General features: G+C 41.1%; 1 protein-coding gene across 4 annotated transcripts in view; it reads left to right on the top strand.

Moving 5' to 3' along the window:
* Positions 1-17989, top strand: part of MID1 (midline 1) — a 336706-nt gene extending 318717 nt beyond the window's left edge. For all 4 annotated transcript variants that reach the window (XM_036420484.2, XM_036420488.2, XM_036420483.2 and 1 more), the window contains exons 8-10: positions 7497-7658; positions 8762-8969; positions 14074-17989. In XM_036420484.2, the coding sequence (XP_036276377.1) occupies positions 7497-7658; positions 8762-8969; positions 14074-14422 (719 nt within the window). In that variant the 3' untranslated portion in view covers positions 14423-17989. The remainder of the gene's footprint in view (positions 1-7496; positions 7659-8761; positions 8970-14073) is intronic.
* Positions 17990-18190: the final 201 nt, after the last annotated feature.

Here is an 18190-nt window from a genome sequence, read left to right as displayed (position 1 = left end):
AACTGTTAAAAATAAAAATTAAAAATAATTTAAGTAAAAGGATAACTGAGAATCAAGCATTTTCAGATTACTTTTCTCTTTTTTTAAATTTCTTTATTGATTAAGGTATTACATATGTGTCCTTATCCCCGGCATTGTTCCTCCAACCCCCCACTCAGGCCCTCACCCTCCTGTTGTCTGTGTCCATTGGTTAGGCTTATATGCATGCATACAAGTCCTTTGGTTGATCTCTCCCCCTTACCACTTTCTTCTTTAATACTATACATATTTGTAGAGACTGAGGGAGACCTGGATGTGAATTCCAACTTTGGACCTCACTAGCTCTATAATTTGGGGCAAATAATTTAACACCTTCTGAATGTTTTCTCATCTGTAAGAAGAGGTAATGTTTAACCTCATATGGTTGAGATAACAAAAGCAAAGGCCTTAGCTCTATGTTTACTGCAGTGGTATCACATAGATATTCAAAGTTACTATTCCTACAAAAATACAGACTATATTCATCCATTATTGCATTTTTAAAGGCTAATATTTCTATGATATGATAAAGGTTAATAATGTAATTTACCAGGATTATCTACATGATAGCATTTTACATGATCTTCATGTGAAAGGCCTTCCTTGAATGTTGCTTTCCCATCTGCCCTATCATTTGGAGGAATATCCTTTGCAGATCTTATATAGAATGGCAAGATGTAATGTTAAACATCTGCTCCTTATGCCACTAGGAAATTTTATACTGTCTCTAGTTCATGAATCCTTCACTTGTCAGAATAAATTCTAGTTAATCCCCCAACTGACTTTAATGAAGGATAATTATATATCTATGGGGCTTTTAATCTTCTAGAAAGATCCCCATTAATCAAATTCATACATTCAAATGCAAAATTAATGACATTACTAATGTCTTACTTTTCATTTTTATTAACACTCATGATTACAAGTGTTAATGAATTTATTAACAAATAGATATGTATTTATTTTTACAGTGTTGCCCATGTTGTTTATCTAAAACTACTTTGAATGCATCATTTAGAATATGAAATTGGTGCCTTTTACCAGCAGCCTATTTTTATTATTAGCAAAAGTCAAGAGATTCGTTTCTGCAATATTTTATGGCAAGTTAGTTATCTGTCTTTAATTTATTTTAGTCATTTTGAAAACAGTCATGAAAGTTATTAAACAGATACTATTTTTATAGAGAAAGAGGAAAAGAATGTTCACTGCTGTCCAGTCTGTCAGACAAAGGATGTTAAAAGCTAGTGTGTGGCCTCTCTGAAGGGTGTGCATATTGCATAATGTCTTACATATAATGTTTTATGGCAAGATGACAGTGTTATACAAGGCTATGAAATCCCCAGTGTAAGTAATGAGCAGCAGTATGGACATGCTTCTGACCCATTGTGAATGAGAAAAAATGTACCAAATTGAAAAACTCCATTACATTTTATTATGTTTAATTATCTTCCACGTCCCATTGTTTTAATACTTCTAGTGGAACTGGAAAAGGTGAATATTGGAATACCCTGGAAGATGATTGAAAGTGAATTTGGAGCAAAGTGACGTTTCAGTTGGGATGGTTAGTGGGTGTTTCATAAAGAGATGACTAAAACCTGGTCCATAGACCTGACACAGTGGGGTATCGAGGCAGAGCAGTCTGGCGCTTGGCACCATGTGCAGGAAGTTAAGTGGTGCTGGCGCAAGACCAACGCTAGCAACGCAATAACGGTGCGCTCCGAGACATCCCACTTATTCCATCCCCCACATGAAAGCGGTCAATGTTGCTTTCTTGGCATTTTTAATCAACTTCTCAATTATTACCTTGGCAATAGTTATAACATAAAAGTAAACCTAAACAGTAATAGTTGTTAGTATTCATGAAACTCCATTGTCCCAGTGTAAAGCTATGCAATGAAATGTTACTACTTCATAAACGTTTTGTTCTTTTAATATTCAAGGGAAAAAATCAGTGACCTCTTCAAAGTAATGAGGGATAGTCAGGGTCCCCTTTTTTTGGTTGGGAAAAGTTTTGTGCGGCATTACATCTTTTTTTGTTGGGTTCAGACTTTGGATTGTAGGCCAAGTTGCAATTTGCAGCATTTCCAGACATCTGCTTTATGATGTTGCTGAAAGCAGTCCCCTACCACATTAAACCCAGCTTTGGGTTGTACAGCTATGTAAAGTTTATTGAAACATTTTTACATTTGCTTTCTTTGACCACAATAGTCATTTTACTGTAACATATGCAATTAAACAGAAACAGTGTAAATGCAGTGGCATTGATAGGATTCTCCTTGATTGTACTGGATGCTGTTATTGTTTTCATTTGGGCCTGAGTGCTGTTGACAAAGGTTTAGAATAGGAGTGGATAATCCTAGGCAATAGAAAAGCTCGTCGCTTTATCTTATTGCTATTGTAATATTATTATTAAATATCCAAAGTGAGGTACAGGTTTCTTAGGGCCCAGAGCTCATAGTTCAAAACGACCCTTCTTTGCTTGGATCAAAATCTACTATTTGGCTGGGGCACTATCCAGAAGTATTGAGCTTATTACAGCTATGTTGGAGGAAAAGGTAAGGTGAGAAGTTAGCAAAAATTATATGTGGTAAGGAAAGTCTCATGTTACCAAACTATTTGTGGACGTTTTCCTGGGTCTTGCACAAGTAAAAATTTTTGGGAAAACAGAAAGCTAAGAGTTGGGGAATTAGGGGATAGGGGTAAGGGGTGGATGATGCCTTAACTGCCCTGCTATCTCTCCAAACATGAACACACACACAACCTCTTCTCCGAATTGCACATTCTTTCCTTGCTTCATGCTGGCTTTGTCAAATCTGGCAGACCTCCTGGTGAAAATGTTCCCGGTGGAAATGCAAAGAGGTGATAGAAAGTTCACAAGGCCAATTACAAAGTGTGTCTGAAAATATGGTGCACCCAAGATACAACTCACATGAGAGGAATTTTCACAATTGACAAAATACTTTTATGTTCTTCTCAGCTATGAGACTACCAGAGCCATGTTTAACTCCAAAGTTGGAGAAAGTATTTAGTAGGACTTAAAGACAGACTTCTCGGGATGTGAATACCTTGAAATGCAATGTAAATATTTGGGGGTTGATGTGGATATGCTTGCGTAAATTTCTACCGGAATGTTGTATTAGATACTCAAAGAGGCGAGACCAAAGAGAGATTAAGGGACTGCTTCTTGAGAGTATGGTAAGGTATAAGGTTGCCTCAAGATGAAAAGAACTAACCCTTTGACTTACAAACCCACTGAAAGGGAAGGATGGAGAGGTGAGTTCAGAGCCCCTCTACCAAAACCTGGTGAAGGAAACTCACCAGAATCAGGAAACTTCATGACAGCCCAGTCACCAGGGAGCTGGGAAAGGTTCTATTAGAGCGGAGATTGATGGGTGGACAGGGGAAAGAGGAGAGTTGGATCCAATACCAAAGAGATGTTTTCGGCATCAGCCAGCTGCAAAACCAAATGGGCTTCCTTTTTCCTGCGTGTTCTTCCAAGCATCATAAATCCTCAGCCTGCTCCCCAACCCACATCCTGCAGAGTGCAGCTAGCGCACAGCCCCCTCTACTCTGAAACCAGTCATTCTAGAGATGCAGCTGGTCAGAATCCCTGTGGATGCTCTAAGTCCCATACTGGGCCCTGAGCTGCCCATTGGTGCCCCTGTTGCAGGGTGCTCTTAGGAACATAATATCTTGTGGAATCAGTTAACTGTGGCCACACTAATGCTGCGTCACAAACAACTGCGGGGATCACTGTCTTAGCTCCCGTATCAGAAGTTAGCTAGGATTGGCCAGTCTCTGCCGGCTTCCCTCCTGCATTGACTGGGCAATAGAGCTGTTCTTTTTTTTTTTTTTTTAAATAAATATTTATTGTTCAGATTATTACGAATGTGATCCTCTTCCCCCCCCCTTAATTGCTCCCCTTCACCAGGTTCCCACCCCACCCTCTGTCCTTTCCCCATCCCCCATTGTCCTCATCCATAGGTGCACAGTTTTTGTTCAGTATCTTCCCGCACCCCCACTCCCCTTTTCCCTGAGAATCGTCAGTCCACTCCCCTTCCATACCTCTGATTCTATTATATTCACCAGTTAATATTGTTCATCAGATTTTTAAATTCCCTTGGTTTTTAGATTCACTTGTCGATAGCTACGTATTTGTTGATCATAATTTTTATCTTTATCTTCTTCCTCTTACTAAATAACCTCCTTCAGCAATTCATATAATTCTGGTTTGGTGGTGATGAACTCTTTTAGCTTTTTTTTTATTTGTGAAGCTCTTTATCTGTCCTTTGATTCTGAGTGATAGCTTTGCTGGGTAGATTATTTTTGGCTGTAGGTTCTTGTTATTCATCACCTTGAATATTTCTTGCCATTCCCATCTGGCCTGCATGGTTTCTGTTGAGAAATCAGCTGACAATCTTATGGGTGCTCCTTTATAGGTCACTACCTGCTTTTCTCTTGCTGCTTTTAATATTCTCTCTTTGTCTTTTGCTCTTGGAATTTTAATTATATGTCTTGGTGTGGTCCTCCTTGGATTCCTTTTGTTTGGGGTTCTGTGCGCTTCCTGGACTTGTAAGTCTATTTCTTTTCCCAGGTGGGGGAAGTTTTCTGTCACTATTTCTTCTAGTACTCTTTCGGTATCTTGCTCTCTCTCTTCTGGAATCCCCATAATTCTGATGTTGGTTCGCTTGAAATTGTCCCAGAGGTTTCTTACACTATCTTCAACTTTCTGGATTCTCTTATCTTCTCCCTTCTGCAGAGGAGTGTCCTCTGGTAGAGCTGTTCTTGTGCCTCATTTTGTTTTCTGGGGAATGTTCTCCCATGGCAATGGCAGAAGCACAGGAGGGCAACAGAAGCTCTCAAGGCCTGGTAATGCCTACTCTTACAACTGGCACCTTGATATTTCGGCCTCACCCTATTGCTTAAAGCAAGTCACATGGCCATCCAAAGTCATGTGATAAGGGAATATAGCCTGTCTCTTTAGAGCAAGCATGTCAAACTCAATGGCTAACATGGGCCAAATAAGGTTTAAGTTTATGTGGGCCACACAAAAACAAAAGCTTTAATTTTTATAGAAATGTAGATTTCAATAGAGACATGCTGAGTACAAAGAGCTGAAATAAATGAGTAATCATTAACATAAAATAGAACATTTTAAAAATATATATATTTTATTGATTTTCCACAGAGAGGAAGGAACAGGGATAGAGAGCTAGAAATGTCGATGAGAGAGAAACATCGGCCAGCTGCCTCCTGCACACCCCCTACCTGGGATGTGCCCACAACCAATGTACATGCCCTTGACCAGAATCGAACCTGGGACCTTTCAGTCTGCAGACTGATGCTCTACCACTGAGCCAAACCGGTTTCGGCTAAAATAGAACATTTTAATAAAAATCTTTTTTCTTGAACATTAACTTATCAGACATTGAATAACTGCACAAATGAATAAGCATAATGTAAATAAACCTATTTTTCTTGCTCTCCAAAAGCACAATATTTCCTGTTGTGCACACCAAACAAGTCAGTCCAAGACTAATGACATAGCCATCGGCTGCTAAAATATTCGCTGCTGGTGTTAGTGGAGAGAAATGGTGTGCCTGCACCTAAGGCGTTTAAGGGAAATGAAAGCAACACGATGATAGTCATCAGTCATTAGCAAACATTGTAGTTTATTATTAATAACTAGAGGCCTGGCATGAGATTCCTGTACTTGGGGGGGGGGGGGGGGGGCGGAGACACCCTTCAGCTCGGCCTGTGCCCTCTTGCAGTCCAAGACCCCTCAGGGGATGTCCACCTGCTGGTTTAGGGACCAGGCCTAAGCTGGCAGGCAGGCATCCTTCTCACAGTCTGCGACTCTCACAGTCTGGGACCCCTTGTTCCTTACCATCTGCTGGGGAGGTGGGAGAGGCTCCCGCCATTTCTGCTGTGCTCTCCAGCAGTGAGCCCAGCTTTTGCACACCCCCCCCTGTGAGAGCACTGACCATCAGGGGGCAGCTCCTGCATTCAGTGTCTGCTCTCTGGTGGACAGTGCATGTCATAGCAACCGGTTGCTCTGTCGTTTGGTCAATTTGCATTTTATGCTTTTATTATATAGGATTATATATAACAGGATATTGTAAAAATTAAGTTATAAAATTTTTATTAAAATGTTTCTTGCATACTGTTATATTGTCTGGGCCACAAAAATAGTCATTGTGGGCTGCCAGTTTGACATGCTTGCTTTAGAGAAACCAACTGCCAAGTCACTTAGGTCTGGATCCTGGGTGGGGTGATGAATTAGAGATAAAAATGCAATCTACTACATCTGCAGAAATAAAGTCAACTTCTCATACAGCAGTGGGGTCTCTTCTCACCTTCTGTGAATCTCAGAATTGATGAGATGTAAATATTTAATAGTCATCATAATAAAAATGGGGGCAAGGGTGGGAGGAGGAATCTGTGCTTAAGGTCCCAGACAGAACCATCTTTGCTGCTCTTATTTATATTGAACAGAATTTGCAATAGAATAACTTTAAGTGGTTTTCCCATTTAGAGAACACAATAAGAATGTACACTGAGTGGCCAGATTATTATGATCTCTGAATGCATAATAATACATAAAAATCACTTAGTGTATTTCCTATATAATAAAAGGCTAATATGCAAATTGTCCCCTTGACCTAACCAGGAGTTCGACCAGTAGGGCCAATCGCCCATGTCCCCTCCCCCTGGCCAGGCTGGCGGGATCCCACCAATGCATGAATTCATGCACGAGCCTCTAATATATATATATATATATATATATATATATATATATATACACATACATACACACACACACACACACACACACACACACACACTAAGTGGCCAGATTATTATGCATTCAGAGATCATAATAATCTGGCCACTCAGTGTATAATAACTAGAGGCCCAGTGCATGAAATTTGTGCACTGGGGGATTGTCCCTCAGCCTAGACTGCACCCTCTTCAATCTAGGATCCCTCTCACAATCCGGGACTGCTGGCTCCTAACCACTTGCCTGTCTGCCAGTCTGATCACCCCCTGACCACTCCCCTGACAACCTGATTGACGCCTAACTACTCCCCTGACAGCCTAGTCGCCCCCAACTGCCCTCCCCTGCTGGCCTGGTCACCCCTAACTCCTCCCCTGCAGGCCAGGTCACCCCAACTGCCTTCCCCTGCTTGCCTGGTTGTCCCCAACTACTCCCCCACCCTGGCCAGCCATCTTGTGGTGACTATATTTGACCACATGGGGATGGCCATCTTGTGCGAGGGTGTGAGGGTCAATTTGCATATGACCTCTTTATTATATAGGTTGACCTACTAGAGGCAAGACACCGAGCACTCAAGTATATTGTTATCTCCCTAAGAAGTGACAAAGCACACCATTTATGGGTCAAGTAAACTAAAATTATGCAAACGTTGCCCTGTGCTTGCACCAAAGAACTGCACTACATCTGGTTGACTTTGCAGGTCTGTGTAACTCAGCTGATAGTTGGATGATCGTGCCCAACATCAAGCAGAACCACTATACTGTGCATGGTCTGCAGAGCGGCACCAAGTATATCTTCATCGTCAAGGCCATCAACCAGGCGGGCAGCCGCAGCAGCGAGCCCGGGAAGTTGAAGACAAACAGTAAGTGCAATGAGCTCTGCAGAGCTTTTGTCTCTCCCTTCTCTGACCCCCATTCTTTTCTTTTCCTCTGTCTCAGGCATCACTCACAGCCTCAGAAGCAAATGGAGAGTCAGCGGAGACTAGTGCATTTTGCATCAGACACCTCTGGGTTCGAAAACTGATTCATACTCTTAAGGGCTGTGAGGTCATTAATCTCTCTGTGCTTCAGACTCTGTTTTTAAAATAAATAATCCTGGAGGGCTTCTTGTGAGAATTGGGGCATATACATAGGTATATTTAAGTCTGAGACATAGTTAGGGCTCTGACACAGTACATGACAGATGATATTGTTTTCTCTAACAGATTATCAAATTAATAACTCTTTCCTCAGGAACTTTTTATTTACTTCAGATACCTGCCTAGGTCTGTGGCTCTCAAAAATGATTGTGCTTCACTCTCCAGGTGGGGCATTTAGGAATGTCTGGAGACATTTTTGGTTGTCACAACCAAGGTGGATGATACCTACTGGAATCTAGTAGTTTGAGGCTACGGATGATAGGAACCATCCCACAATGCACAGGACAGCCCCGCAACAAAGAATGATCTGGTTTATACACATGTCTCATAATCCTGTCGTCTCTCTCTGTGTGTCTCTACTCACATGTGTTTTGTTTTATCCTCTTTTTTCTTTACATCTTTTTGATCTGGAAATATTATGTTATATGACATGGTATTTCTTTACGTAAGACCTCCCAAGAGAAAGCAAATTGGAGTCTGTCAGTATGGTGACATGTTAGAGGATTGCCAGCAGCCAGTGAACAGGAGCAATAACTATTTTTCAGGGGGACCCTCATTTAACCCATATCCTTGACTTCAGAAGTCAAATGACGTTATTTGACTCTTGATATTTGTGATTAAGACACATGCTTAACCATGAAGCTAATTTCTCCTCTCACTCTTTTCACTGACAAATGTTTTTAGAGATTAAGTAGGAAAAATATGAATAAAGACATGCACCAAGTTTAATTCTGTGGAATATATCATTGAGACATGTCATGACTGTGTTTTTAGTAAATAAACCATCCTTTTCCTCTTCCTCTTTTTGTTTTGTAAATTGTTTCTAGGCCAACCATTTAAACTGGATCCCAAATCTGCACATCGAAAGCTGAAGGTGTCTCATGATAACTTGACAGTAGAACGTGATGAGTCATCATCCAAGAAGAGTCACACACCCGAACGCTTCACCAGCCAAGGGAGCTACGGCGTAGCTGGGAACGTGTTCATTGACAGTGGCCGGCACTACTGGGAAGTAGTCATAAGTGGAAGCACATGGTAGGCAATTATATCTATTATCTCCAATTATAAAAAGGCACATTTCACTCTATACTTTGTCAGAGCATCAACCTATATATACCAGGGTCCATCTTGAAGAATTATATGTAGAAAACCTTGGTCAGCCGTTGCTAGTTATGCTGCATAACAAACATGCCAAAACTCAGTGGCTTCAAACAACAATCATTTATTATTGCTCATTAACACCCACATCTGTGGGTCAGCTGAGCAAGGCTAATCTCAGCGGGACTTTGCTTTAAGCTGTAGATTGGATTTAGGGCTGTTCTATGTCTCTTCATCCTCTTTGGATGTGTGAGCTACCCAGGCTGTGGTCTTCTCCAGGAGCCCAAGAATACAAGCCCGACGATACGAGCACACTTCAAGCCTTTGCTTGCATCATGTCCGCTAACTTTTCATTGGCTAGTCACATGGCCAAGCCCAAAGCCAATGGTGCAGGAAGTATATTCCTCCCGTGGAGGAGAGAAGAGGAATCATCTAATCTATTCAGCCAATAAGAAAAATAACTTGTTTTGTCTATCCATTTTTCATTTATGGCAAGAATGGCAGCTAAGAAGATAGAGTTCTCATCCCTGGGGAGAGCTAGTATGCTTACACGGCTCTTTCATTCCTTAAAACATGGGTCAGCAGCTTATAGCTGTTTTTGTAAATAAAGGTTTATGGGAGCAGAGTCACGCCCATTCTTTCCCATCTTGTCTATAGCTGCCTTTGAGCCACATAGCAGAATTGAGCAGTTAAGACAGAATACTATGGTCCACAAAGCTGAAATATTAACTCTCTGGCCCTGTGTGGAAAGTTTGCCAGTAACTACTGTAAAACATTACTCTTCATTCTTTAAAAAAAAAAAAACCAGACGACTTTCTATTGTCTTGTACATTATGTGATTTTAGACTGGGCTAGTTGGTGCAAATGGCAGAGAGCTGAAGGCTGTGGGGAGGTGGTTATCATAGGTTGGGAATCTCTTCACAAAGACTGGTAGATCCAGCCTCGGAACTTTAGCCTAAAAGGTCAGGGTGCAGTCTATGTAGGAACTAGTTTACCTGACCAAGTTAACCTCAGAAAGCTGACTGTGCCTATTCCAGAGCCACAAACTTCACGCCTTACTCTTGCCAGCTGTCTCACGAATACCTGTTTGCTATTACACAAAAAGGGAGCCATTTTATTTTTATTTAACCAGTTCTCATCTAGCACAACTATGTGCCAGGCACTAACCTTAGCATTTTACAAATGTTGACTCATTTATTCTAAGAACCCTACAAAGGTAGGTGCTAATATCCTGTTTTACAGAGAGGGTGACTGAAGCACATACCCAAGGTCACAAAGCTCATAGATAGCAGAGTTAGGAAGTCTGCAATCAGCATGCAAGCTCTTAACCAAGGGTCTGCGAACATTGCCTGGAAAGGGTTGGAGAGCCAATATTTCTGGTTTTGCAGACCAGGTGAGTTTTGTCACAATAACTCAACTCTACTTGTTGCGGAGAAGCAGCCATAGACCATATGTCCAGAAATGGGTGTGGCTGTGCACCAATAAAACTTCACTTATAAAAAGAAGCAGATGGCCAGATTTGGCCTGTGAGTTGTAGTTTGCTGCTCCCTGCTCTTAACCATCATGCTATATTTTCAAAACATTATAATTACTCTTTAGGGCTTACAGTGGTGTGCTTAATGAGTAGTAGCTTAATCCTTGCTTTAGAAAAGGCTTAAAAGGGCACAACCTAATGATGATGAGTATTACAACAGTGCAATTTTGAGATAAAGATGCTAAAACATTTATTATAAAAAAAAGTTTTCAATTCAAATTTATGCAAATAATACATTGTGCCTAAGTGCCTTATAGCATTAGCACAAGTCAACTGACATCTAAGTGAAATCATAAGCTTAGGTGTCTCATTTCTCCCAACAGTGGTACCTACATTGGCTAACCAAGTAGATTTCTTCTGTTGTGAGCATCACAATTCTCTTTGCTCAGAACCTTTTCCTGTCCCAACATCCTGCTGGAGGATGGAAAACGAATCCTTCTACCCCACTCAGCTCTGGTCCAGGCTGGCATTTACAGTTTTTAGCTACACTGGAGCAAGATAAAAGCCCAAAGGAAAATACGATGAATTTTTGCAGGTGCAAAAGAGCAAACTTTACTACTTAATTAATGTGCTATATTAATCTGGGATGGAAACCAGTGTCTAAATAATTACAAGCTCATTAATAATTACTTATGATAAATTATACCTGATCATTATGATCTCATTCCCATTGATGAATGGTACGGGAAATTCCACCAGACCACTTCAGTTATATAAACATAGATCAGCATTACCTTGAAAACACCCGCCAGATGTCAAAACCAACTCATGAGGGGGAGGAAATTTAAAATTAATTGCCACACTGGATTTTTGCAAACATGATTATGTCAATTTCAGAAAAATTCTCATGTAGAACATGGTTGAACATTTCCTGGGAGGTTTTAGTGAGCAAGGGGTGACCCTTACAATCAAATTCCTGTGACACCTTGATTTGCAACAGCTAATGACACATATTTTCTTATGAAATATAGTCTTGACTTTACATTAACATGTATGTTGTGATCCATGCAATGGGGCATGTTAACATTGCTCTGAGAAACCCAATTTTTATACATTTTTAATTCTCTGAGTCTCACTGTGTAACTTAATGGAACATTACCTTCTGCCTGCTCCTTTCAAGTTCAGTAGAAATATGTGCATAGGTTTTCAGATTAATGATAATATAATGGTATTTTCCTTTGCTTAATGGACTGTACACATAGTTATTTTCTTACTCTCTGATGCTGTTCATGTGCACTTGATTTTGATGAAATGGTGTTAAGTAAACATGGGTTCACAGAAGTCAAGGGGAAGAGAGTGAGATCCTGGATTTTGCTGCTAACTTTAGCCTTCTCTGTTTTTCCCCATTTGCTGAATGAAGTCAGTCATAGCTGCAGCAGCTACTTCATAGGGGGTTCCATTAAGGTTCAAATGGGGAACAAAGCCAAATTTCTTTAATAAAAAAGAAAAATGACGTGCAGCAGCAAGGAAACAATACAGACATATGTCTATTTTGTGATGCAGCTATAGGTTCCAAATTATGTGGGGGGGGGGGGGGAGGGAAATGGCAAGGGTGTCTACCAGCGCGTAGAGGCCCTCCATGAGGAAAATACACACAACTGCAAAACAAAAACATTTCAAAGTGTTTCAGTTAGGGCTCAACAGAAAGACAGAACTACCTTAGGTTCTCCACATGGATGCAGGGACCAGAGGCTTACCTGAAGCCCGCCAAGGGCCAGCAGCATGAGTCAGGGAGCCTGCTGTGCCCGTCTAGGAAGTCTTGAAATGCTATGGGGTGCTAGAAGGCTCCCCAAGCCCAGATGCAAGTGTGCCCGAGCTCACCCAGAAGCTTCTGGAAGTCTTGCCTCTGCTATCTGGAAAAGAGTGCACTCTACCCCCCCCCCCCCGGCCCTCTTAGGACCTTTGGATCTTATGCCAGGGACTTGCCATGGCATACCCTGATCCAGATTCCTACTGAAAAGAAGATTCTGGAAAAGGTAGCCCTAGGATTCTCCCTACGATGTAGGGCAGGATATATGAAAGGGAAGAGGAGGCTGAAGGGGAGGTAAACAGATTGGCACACTGAGATTAATGGATTATCAATTCCATTTCTTTGAAATCGATGATGGTGTGTTATAGTCCGTTTTAAACATGCTACTCTTAAAGTGATTGTATTCCAGACCCAACATGTGATTTTTGAAAGAATGTAATTTTATCAAAGACCAGTGAAGTTTTTCTCTGCATTGGGTATGGTACTTATGTCAACATCTAGTTAGATTAGTTTCTGCTATAACATATTAAAAGTTGAACTGAATCGTTCTCTCTTTTTTTTTTTTAATGTTTTTATAGATTTTTTTTTAGAGAGAGAAAGAAACATTGATTAGTTGCTTCCTGCACACACACGAACCAAGGATCAAACCTGCAACCTGGGCATGTACCCTGATTAGGAATCGATCCAGCAACCTTTTGGTGCATGGGACAAAGTTCCAACCAACTGAGCCACACTGGCCAGGGCTGGATCATTCACTCTTTATTAGAAGGATGGTTTCACCTATCTTCATAACTGAAATACTACAAATATTATGGAGCCATACCTTCGTGGGGTAAAAGGAGATTAAGAAGTTTAGAATATTGCCAAAAGAATTAACATTGTTTTGAGCAGTGAGAGAACATCAGGATATCCTCTGCTCAGACATTTACAATTTTCAGTGTAGTAGGAAATATAAGCAGAAGGGCTCTTGGCAGTAATGAATTCCACAATTTCTGGTGAAGGAAAGCATTAGAGAACATTGTTTAAGTTTGTGGCCTTTTGAGTCATCCTAGGTTTAAATTCTGAATCTGTTCTTTATTAACTAGAGGCCCAGTGCATGAAATTCATGCAAAGGCCTTGGCCCCAGCCCCTCTGCCACCTCTGCTGCGGGCCCCGCCTGCTGCAGCTTTGTCCAGCAGGACATTTGGTCTAATCAGCTTATTACGTTTTTATTATTATAGATGTGTCATTGGGCAAAAATAATTAACAGTTACTGAATGTTCCAGGCCAGGCTTTGTGTCCAGGATTTTACATGTATTTTTTTTAAAAATATGTTATTGAGTTTTTACAGAGGGGAAGAGAGAGGGATAGAAAGAAAGCTACAAACATCGATGAGAGAGAGACATCGACCAGCTGCCTCCTGCACACCCCCTACTGGGGATGTGCCCGCAACCAAGGTATATGCCCTTGACCAGAACTGAACCTGGGACCTTTCAGTCCGTAGATCTACGCTCTATCCACTGAGCCAAACCGGTTTCGGCTTTACATGTATTCTTGCCTTTACTCCTTAAAACAACCCTGAGATGAAGACTGTCATGGTCCCTGTGTTATAGATGAGAAAAGTGAGGCTGAGTGGTAACCAGGAACTGATGCCCATAGGTGAAAACCATCCTTCCTGCTTACCTTCTGCGAAGTGCACTTGAAGTTGTGGGAAGTGACAGGCATGGCATCAGCTGAAAAATTCAATGTTCATTGCTTCTGCTGTCTTGTTGCTACAGGTATGCCATTGGCCTTGCATACAAATCGGCCCCGAAGCACGAGTGGATCGGGAAGAACTCTGCTTCCTGGGCACTGTGCCGCTGCCACAATAACTGGGTGGTGAGACACAACAGCAAGGAGATCCCCATTGACCCATCCCCTCACCTCCGGCGGGTGGGCATCCTGCTGGACTATGATAATGGCTCCGTCGCTTTCTACGATGCTTTGAACTCCGTCCACCTCTACACCTTCGACGTCACATTCTCGCAGCCTGTGTGCCCCACCTTCACCGTGTGGAACAAGTGTCTGACCATTATAACTGGGCTTCCCATCCCAGACCATCTGGACTGCACAGAGCAGCTGCCATGAGCACCTGGCCACATGGGGGTGCTTTCTGGGCAATAGAAAGGCTTGTGGCCACTATGTAGGGGGCAGAGCAAGCACAGGCTTCCAGAGTGTGGTTAAATCTCGCCAAAAAGTATCCAGAAATCAGCTATGATAGGTTTCCAAATGGGCTATTTCCAGCCCCCTCCCACTTACTGTATTTTGTATCAAGTACAGTCTTTAATACGTTCTTCAAATTTCCTTTTGTATTTACAGGAAAAATTATAGATTATTTATAAAAGAAACATAATCAGGATTCCAAGTCTTTTAGGAATTATTTGGTGTTGCACATGAAGAGGCCCATACACTTATCAGCTCTTTACAACCTTTATCTCATCACAGTCTATAATTGTACATAACAGAATATGCAACTACTTTAAACATAAAACATAGTTTTGAACCTAATAGGGAAGTAAATGGAATTTCTATGTTGAGGTGTTTTAACTGTGATGGTGGAAGCTTTTATTAGGTCAACTACAATGGAGAGAGAAAGAGAGAATGGGAAGATATTGGAATCTGCCACAGCAAAATCTTTGATTGCCTCCTAATGGCTGGTGGGATAATGATGGAAAGATTCTGGTACCTTCGGTCATAGTTTACCCTGCTCTTCCCAGGATTAAGGATTCTGCGAGAACATTAATAATGATACTGCAATTGAAAATAGTCACTTGGAATCCTACTGATTATTCAGAAATTCAAGCTGATTCGTGTTCTATTGGAAGTAGGATTCTATTTCGTGATATCAATCTATGTCATTCTTTTAATCATTTCTTTAGGTCTGAGATTTCTTCACTACATTTAATAGCTGTCCTATCCTTCCCCACCCCCAAATCATTTTTCTTTTGTCACTGGAGCTGAGGAAATAGTTTCTATCACAAATAGCACCACTGTGCACTGATTTTTCTCTCCAGGACATTGACACATGGCCCCACTTTCCACTTCCCATGTCCAAATATAAGTCATCCCCCAAACACTATTTATGAGTTGATAATGACAAGGGACGTTGCATAAAGTACTATTTGTTAGTATACGTGCCTCAAACGTTACTATAAACTGACATTTATTAAACACATCTTGAAAGTTGTAGACGTCCCTCTGTATATTCTAGTATAGTTTACCATAGAGTTGTAAGACAAAAAAAAAAAAAAAATCAAATTTGCTATTCCCACACTGGAGCCTGCCAATAGAATCTGCTAAGGCGGGGCTCTTGGCATGCTGAACTGACACCTTGGAATGGTCCATGAAGTAAGTTCCATTCATTGGACCTGGGATTTGGCAATGGTTCTTCCTTGGCAAAAGCATGACACCTATAAATCATTTCACTTGCTAAAATATTGATCCGGGCTCCTGGGTCGGCCATTTTGCCTGAACAGACTGGTGGATTTAGCTTTGTCTGTAGTGATTCTGTTTTTAACCAAATCAAGCAATTGTCCCCCTGCACTCCATTCACAGACCCGCTGTCTCAGCGTCACATGATGTGATTTTGAGTCTGGACTTCACGGTGGCTTCCCTGTGCCTCTGTCCTCTTCACTGGCAGATGCTCTCCTTTTTCTTAACAGATAGAGTCTATATATTTACTATATTATTTATACCCAGATGAATATTTTGATAGTTACTTAGGACAATTTCACATCTAAAAGATGGACACCTCAATGGGGAAAAAAATCATTCTCTGGAAACTCAATATGATTTTTTTATAATATAAAATAATGTGTACAATATGTGCTTTCCCGGAATAAACTGAGAGTGTTGTCTTAGTAATTTTTACATACTGTTTTTAGTAGTTTGGATAACATATTTTAATGCACTTTGTACATTAACAGGTTTTAAATAAAAGGGTGTAAAACTCATAGTCTCCAGGTACCAATAAATGCTACAGTTTGCCTTATGATGCTAATGTAAAGCATTTACCAGAAGGACAATATTTCCACAAACATAATGTTTTTCAATATAAAGCAGTTACTACTCAAATGTTCACTGCAAGCTGTTTCAGTGATGTTTTGACTATTTTTATAAGGACAAGGAAGTATGTTATAATTTTGTTGTGGAAGTCTGTTTGCTAACTTAAAAACATTGTGGATAGTAGCAGTTACTATGTCCATGTTGTCATATTTACAAGAAAATATGTATATGGTGAAAGGCCACATTGTTTACTTTCATTGCTGTAATTATGTAGAAAAGATTTCCGTGTGGATTTTTTTTTTTGAAAGTCTGAAAAATATATGCTATATACACTTGCCACAGTACAATTCATTGAATGGACTGGGGTCGGTCGTGGTGTTTGTTTTTGAAGTCCTTCAGAAGAAGCATCGTAATTAAAGGGAGAAAGAGATGGCCGTGCCACTTAAATGAAAACAACAAACTTGATGCAGTGCCAGCTGAGCCTCCTACGTCCGACATCATGCTTATGTGAACCGTGCTGTTGCCATCCTGAGATCCTTACTGCTTGTTGAACAAAAGCCCACGTTTTCCTTTACACTGAGCCTCACAAATTACGACACAGCCAGTCCTCATTAAGAAAACAACACACAAAAACAACACTCAGAAACAAATGAAGAAACCTGGTTCCAATGTCAAAATGGCTGGCAAGTAGGGATCCCAGTGGACTAAAACGAGAAAGGGCCTGAATGAAGATTTTCTCTCCAGCTTTTAAAGAAAAGGACTTCAAAAACTGGCTGCAAATATTAATGAGGTTTCTGCTGGAGAAGGGCAGATGATCAACAGGCATTTGATTATGGTATTGGCGTATGGACCCTAAACGTCCTGCGGAACCCAACGAGCGCCCTCTAGTGAACGTGAAATGCCATTTGGCTCCAGGCATGTAGGCATTGATTGCAGAGACACATATATGCTCATGGACATGAGCTTTTGGTGTTGGGAAGTTGATCTATCTGGCCGACCCTTATAAAATGTTAAAGAGAATGTAAAGACAAGAATGGGGGACGGAAGCTGTTTTCAAGAGTGCTTCTCCACAAGGAGATGATTTGTCAATGTCTGGAGCCATTTTTGGTTGTTCGAACTCGGGAGGGTTGCTACCAGCATCTGATGAGCAGAGACCAGGGATGTTCCTCAATATCCTACAATGCACAGCACAGCCCCCACCACAAAGAATCGTCTGGCCGAAAATACGAGGGGTGCCGTGCATGAGAAACTCTTGTTCTTTGGGGATTTGTTAGAGCAGAACTCACAAATATTTTCTACTTTTCCTATCACTGATTCAATTCCTGCTTTATCAAAAAGAGAAGAAAATGGCACACCAAAATCTTCACTGCAGTGGTGCCTTCACTTTCAAAATTATTTACAAAACCTGAAATCGGAAAAGCAGTCCAAGCTAGTGTAAATAGGAATCCACTGATGAGTGGAATGAAGATCCGGTGGTGGTTTGCCGAGTTTGTAAGTGGAAAGTCAGCTCTCTAGCCTGCTCCTTTCACCTGGACAGATTCAGTCCCTGGTACTAGAGTCCCACTGCCAAGCCCTCACTCGGCCCAGACTATTCTCACCATTGCTGTTGTTTTCTGGTTCAAAATAAAGTAATTTTGTGGTTCCAAGGTCCTCTGTCTCTGCCTGTCTCTGTTGCCTTTTCTTCAGTTAGTGTTTTCACAGTCACCATGTCCAGAAATATTTATCCAACTTCTGTGTTCTTTTTGTCCTACTTTGCAACATATAACTTGTTTTTCTTTGTTCTTGAAATTTGCTCACGTCTACCATCCCACTTCCCTTCAGTCAAAAAGACTCGAAACAGCACCCAGGGAT

The sequence above is a fragment of the Pipistrellus kuhlii genome, unplaced genomic scaffold, assembly GCF_014108245.1.
Source record: "Pipistrellus kuhlii isolate mPipKuh1 unplaced genomic scaffold, mPipKuh1.p scaffold_m20_p_69, whole genome shotgun sequence".
Lineage (NCBI taxonomy): Eukaryota > Metazoa > Chordata > Mammalia > Chiroptera > Vespertilionidae > Pipistrellus > Pipistrellus kuhlii.
The sequence above is the reverse complement of the archived record's forward strand: the minus strand, read 5'-3'. Positions and strand labels throughout refer to the sequence as shown.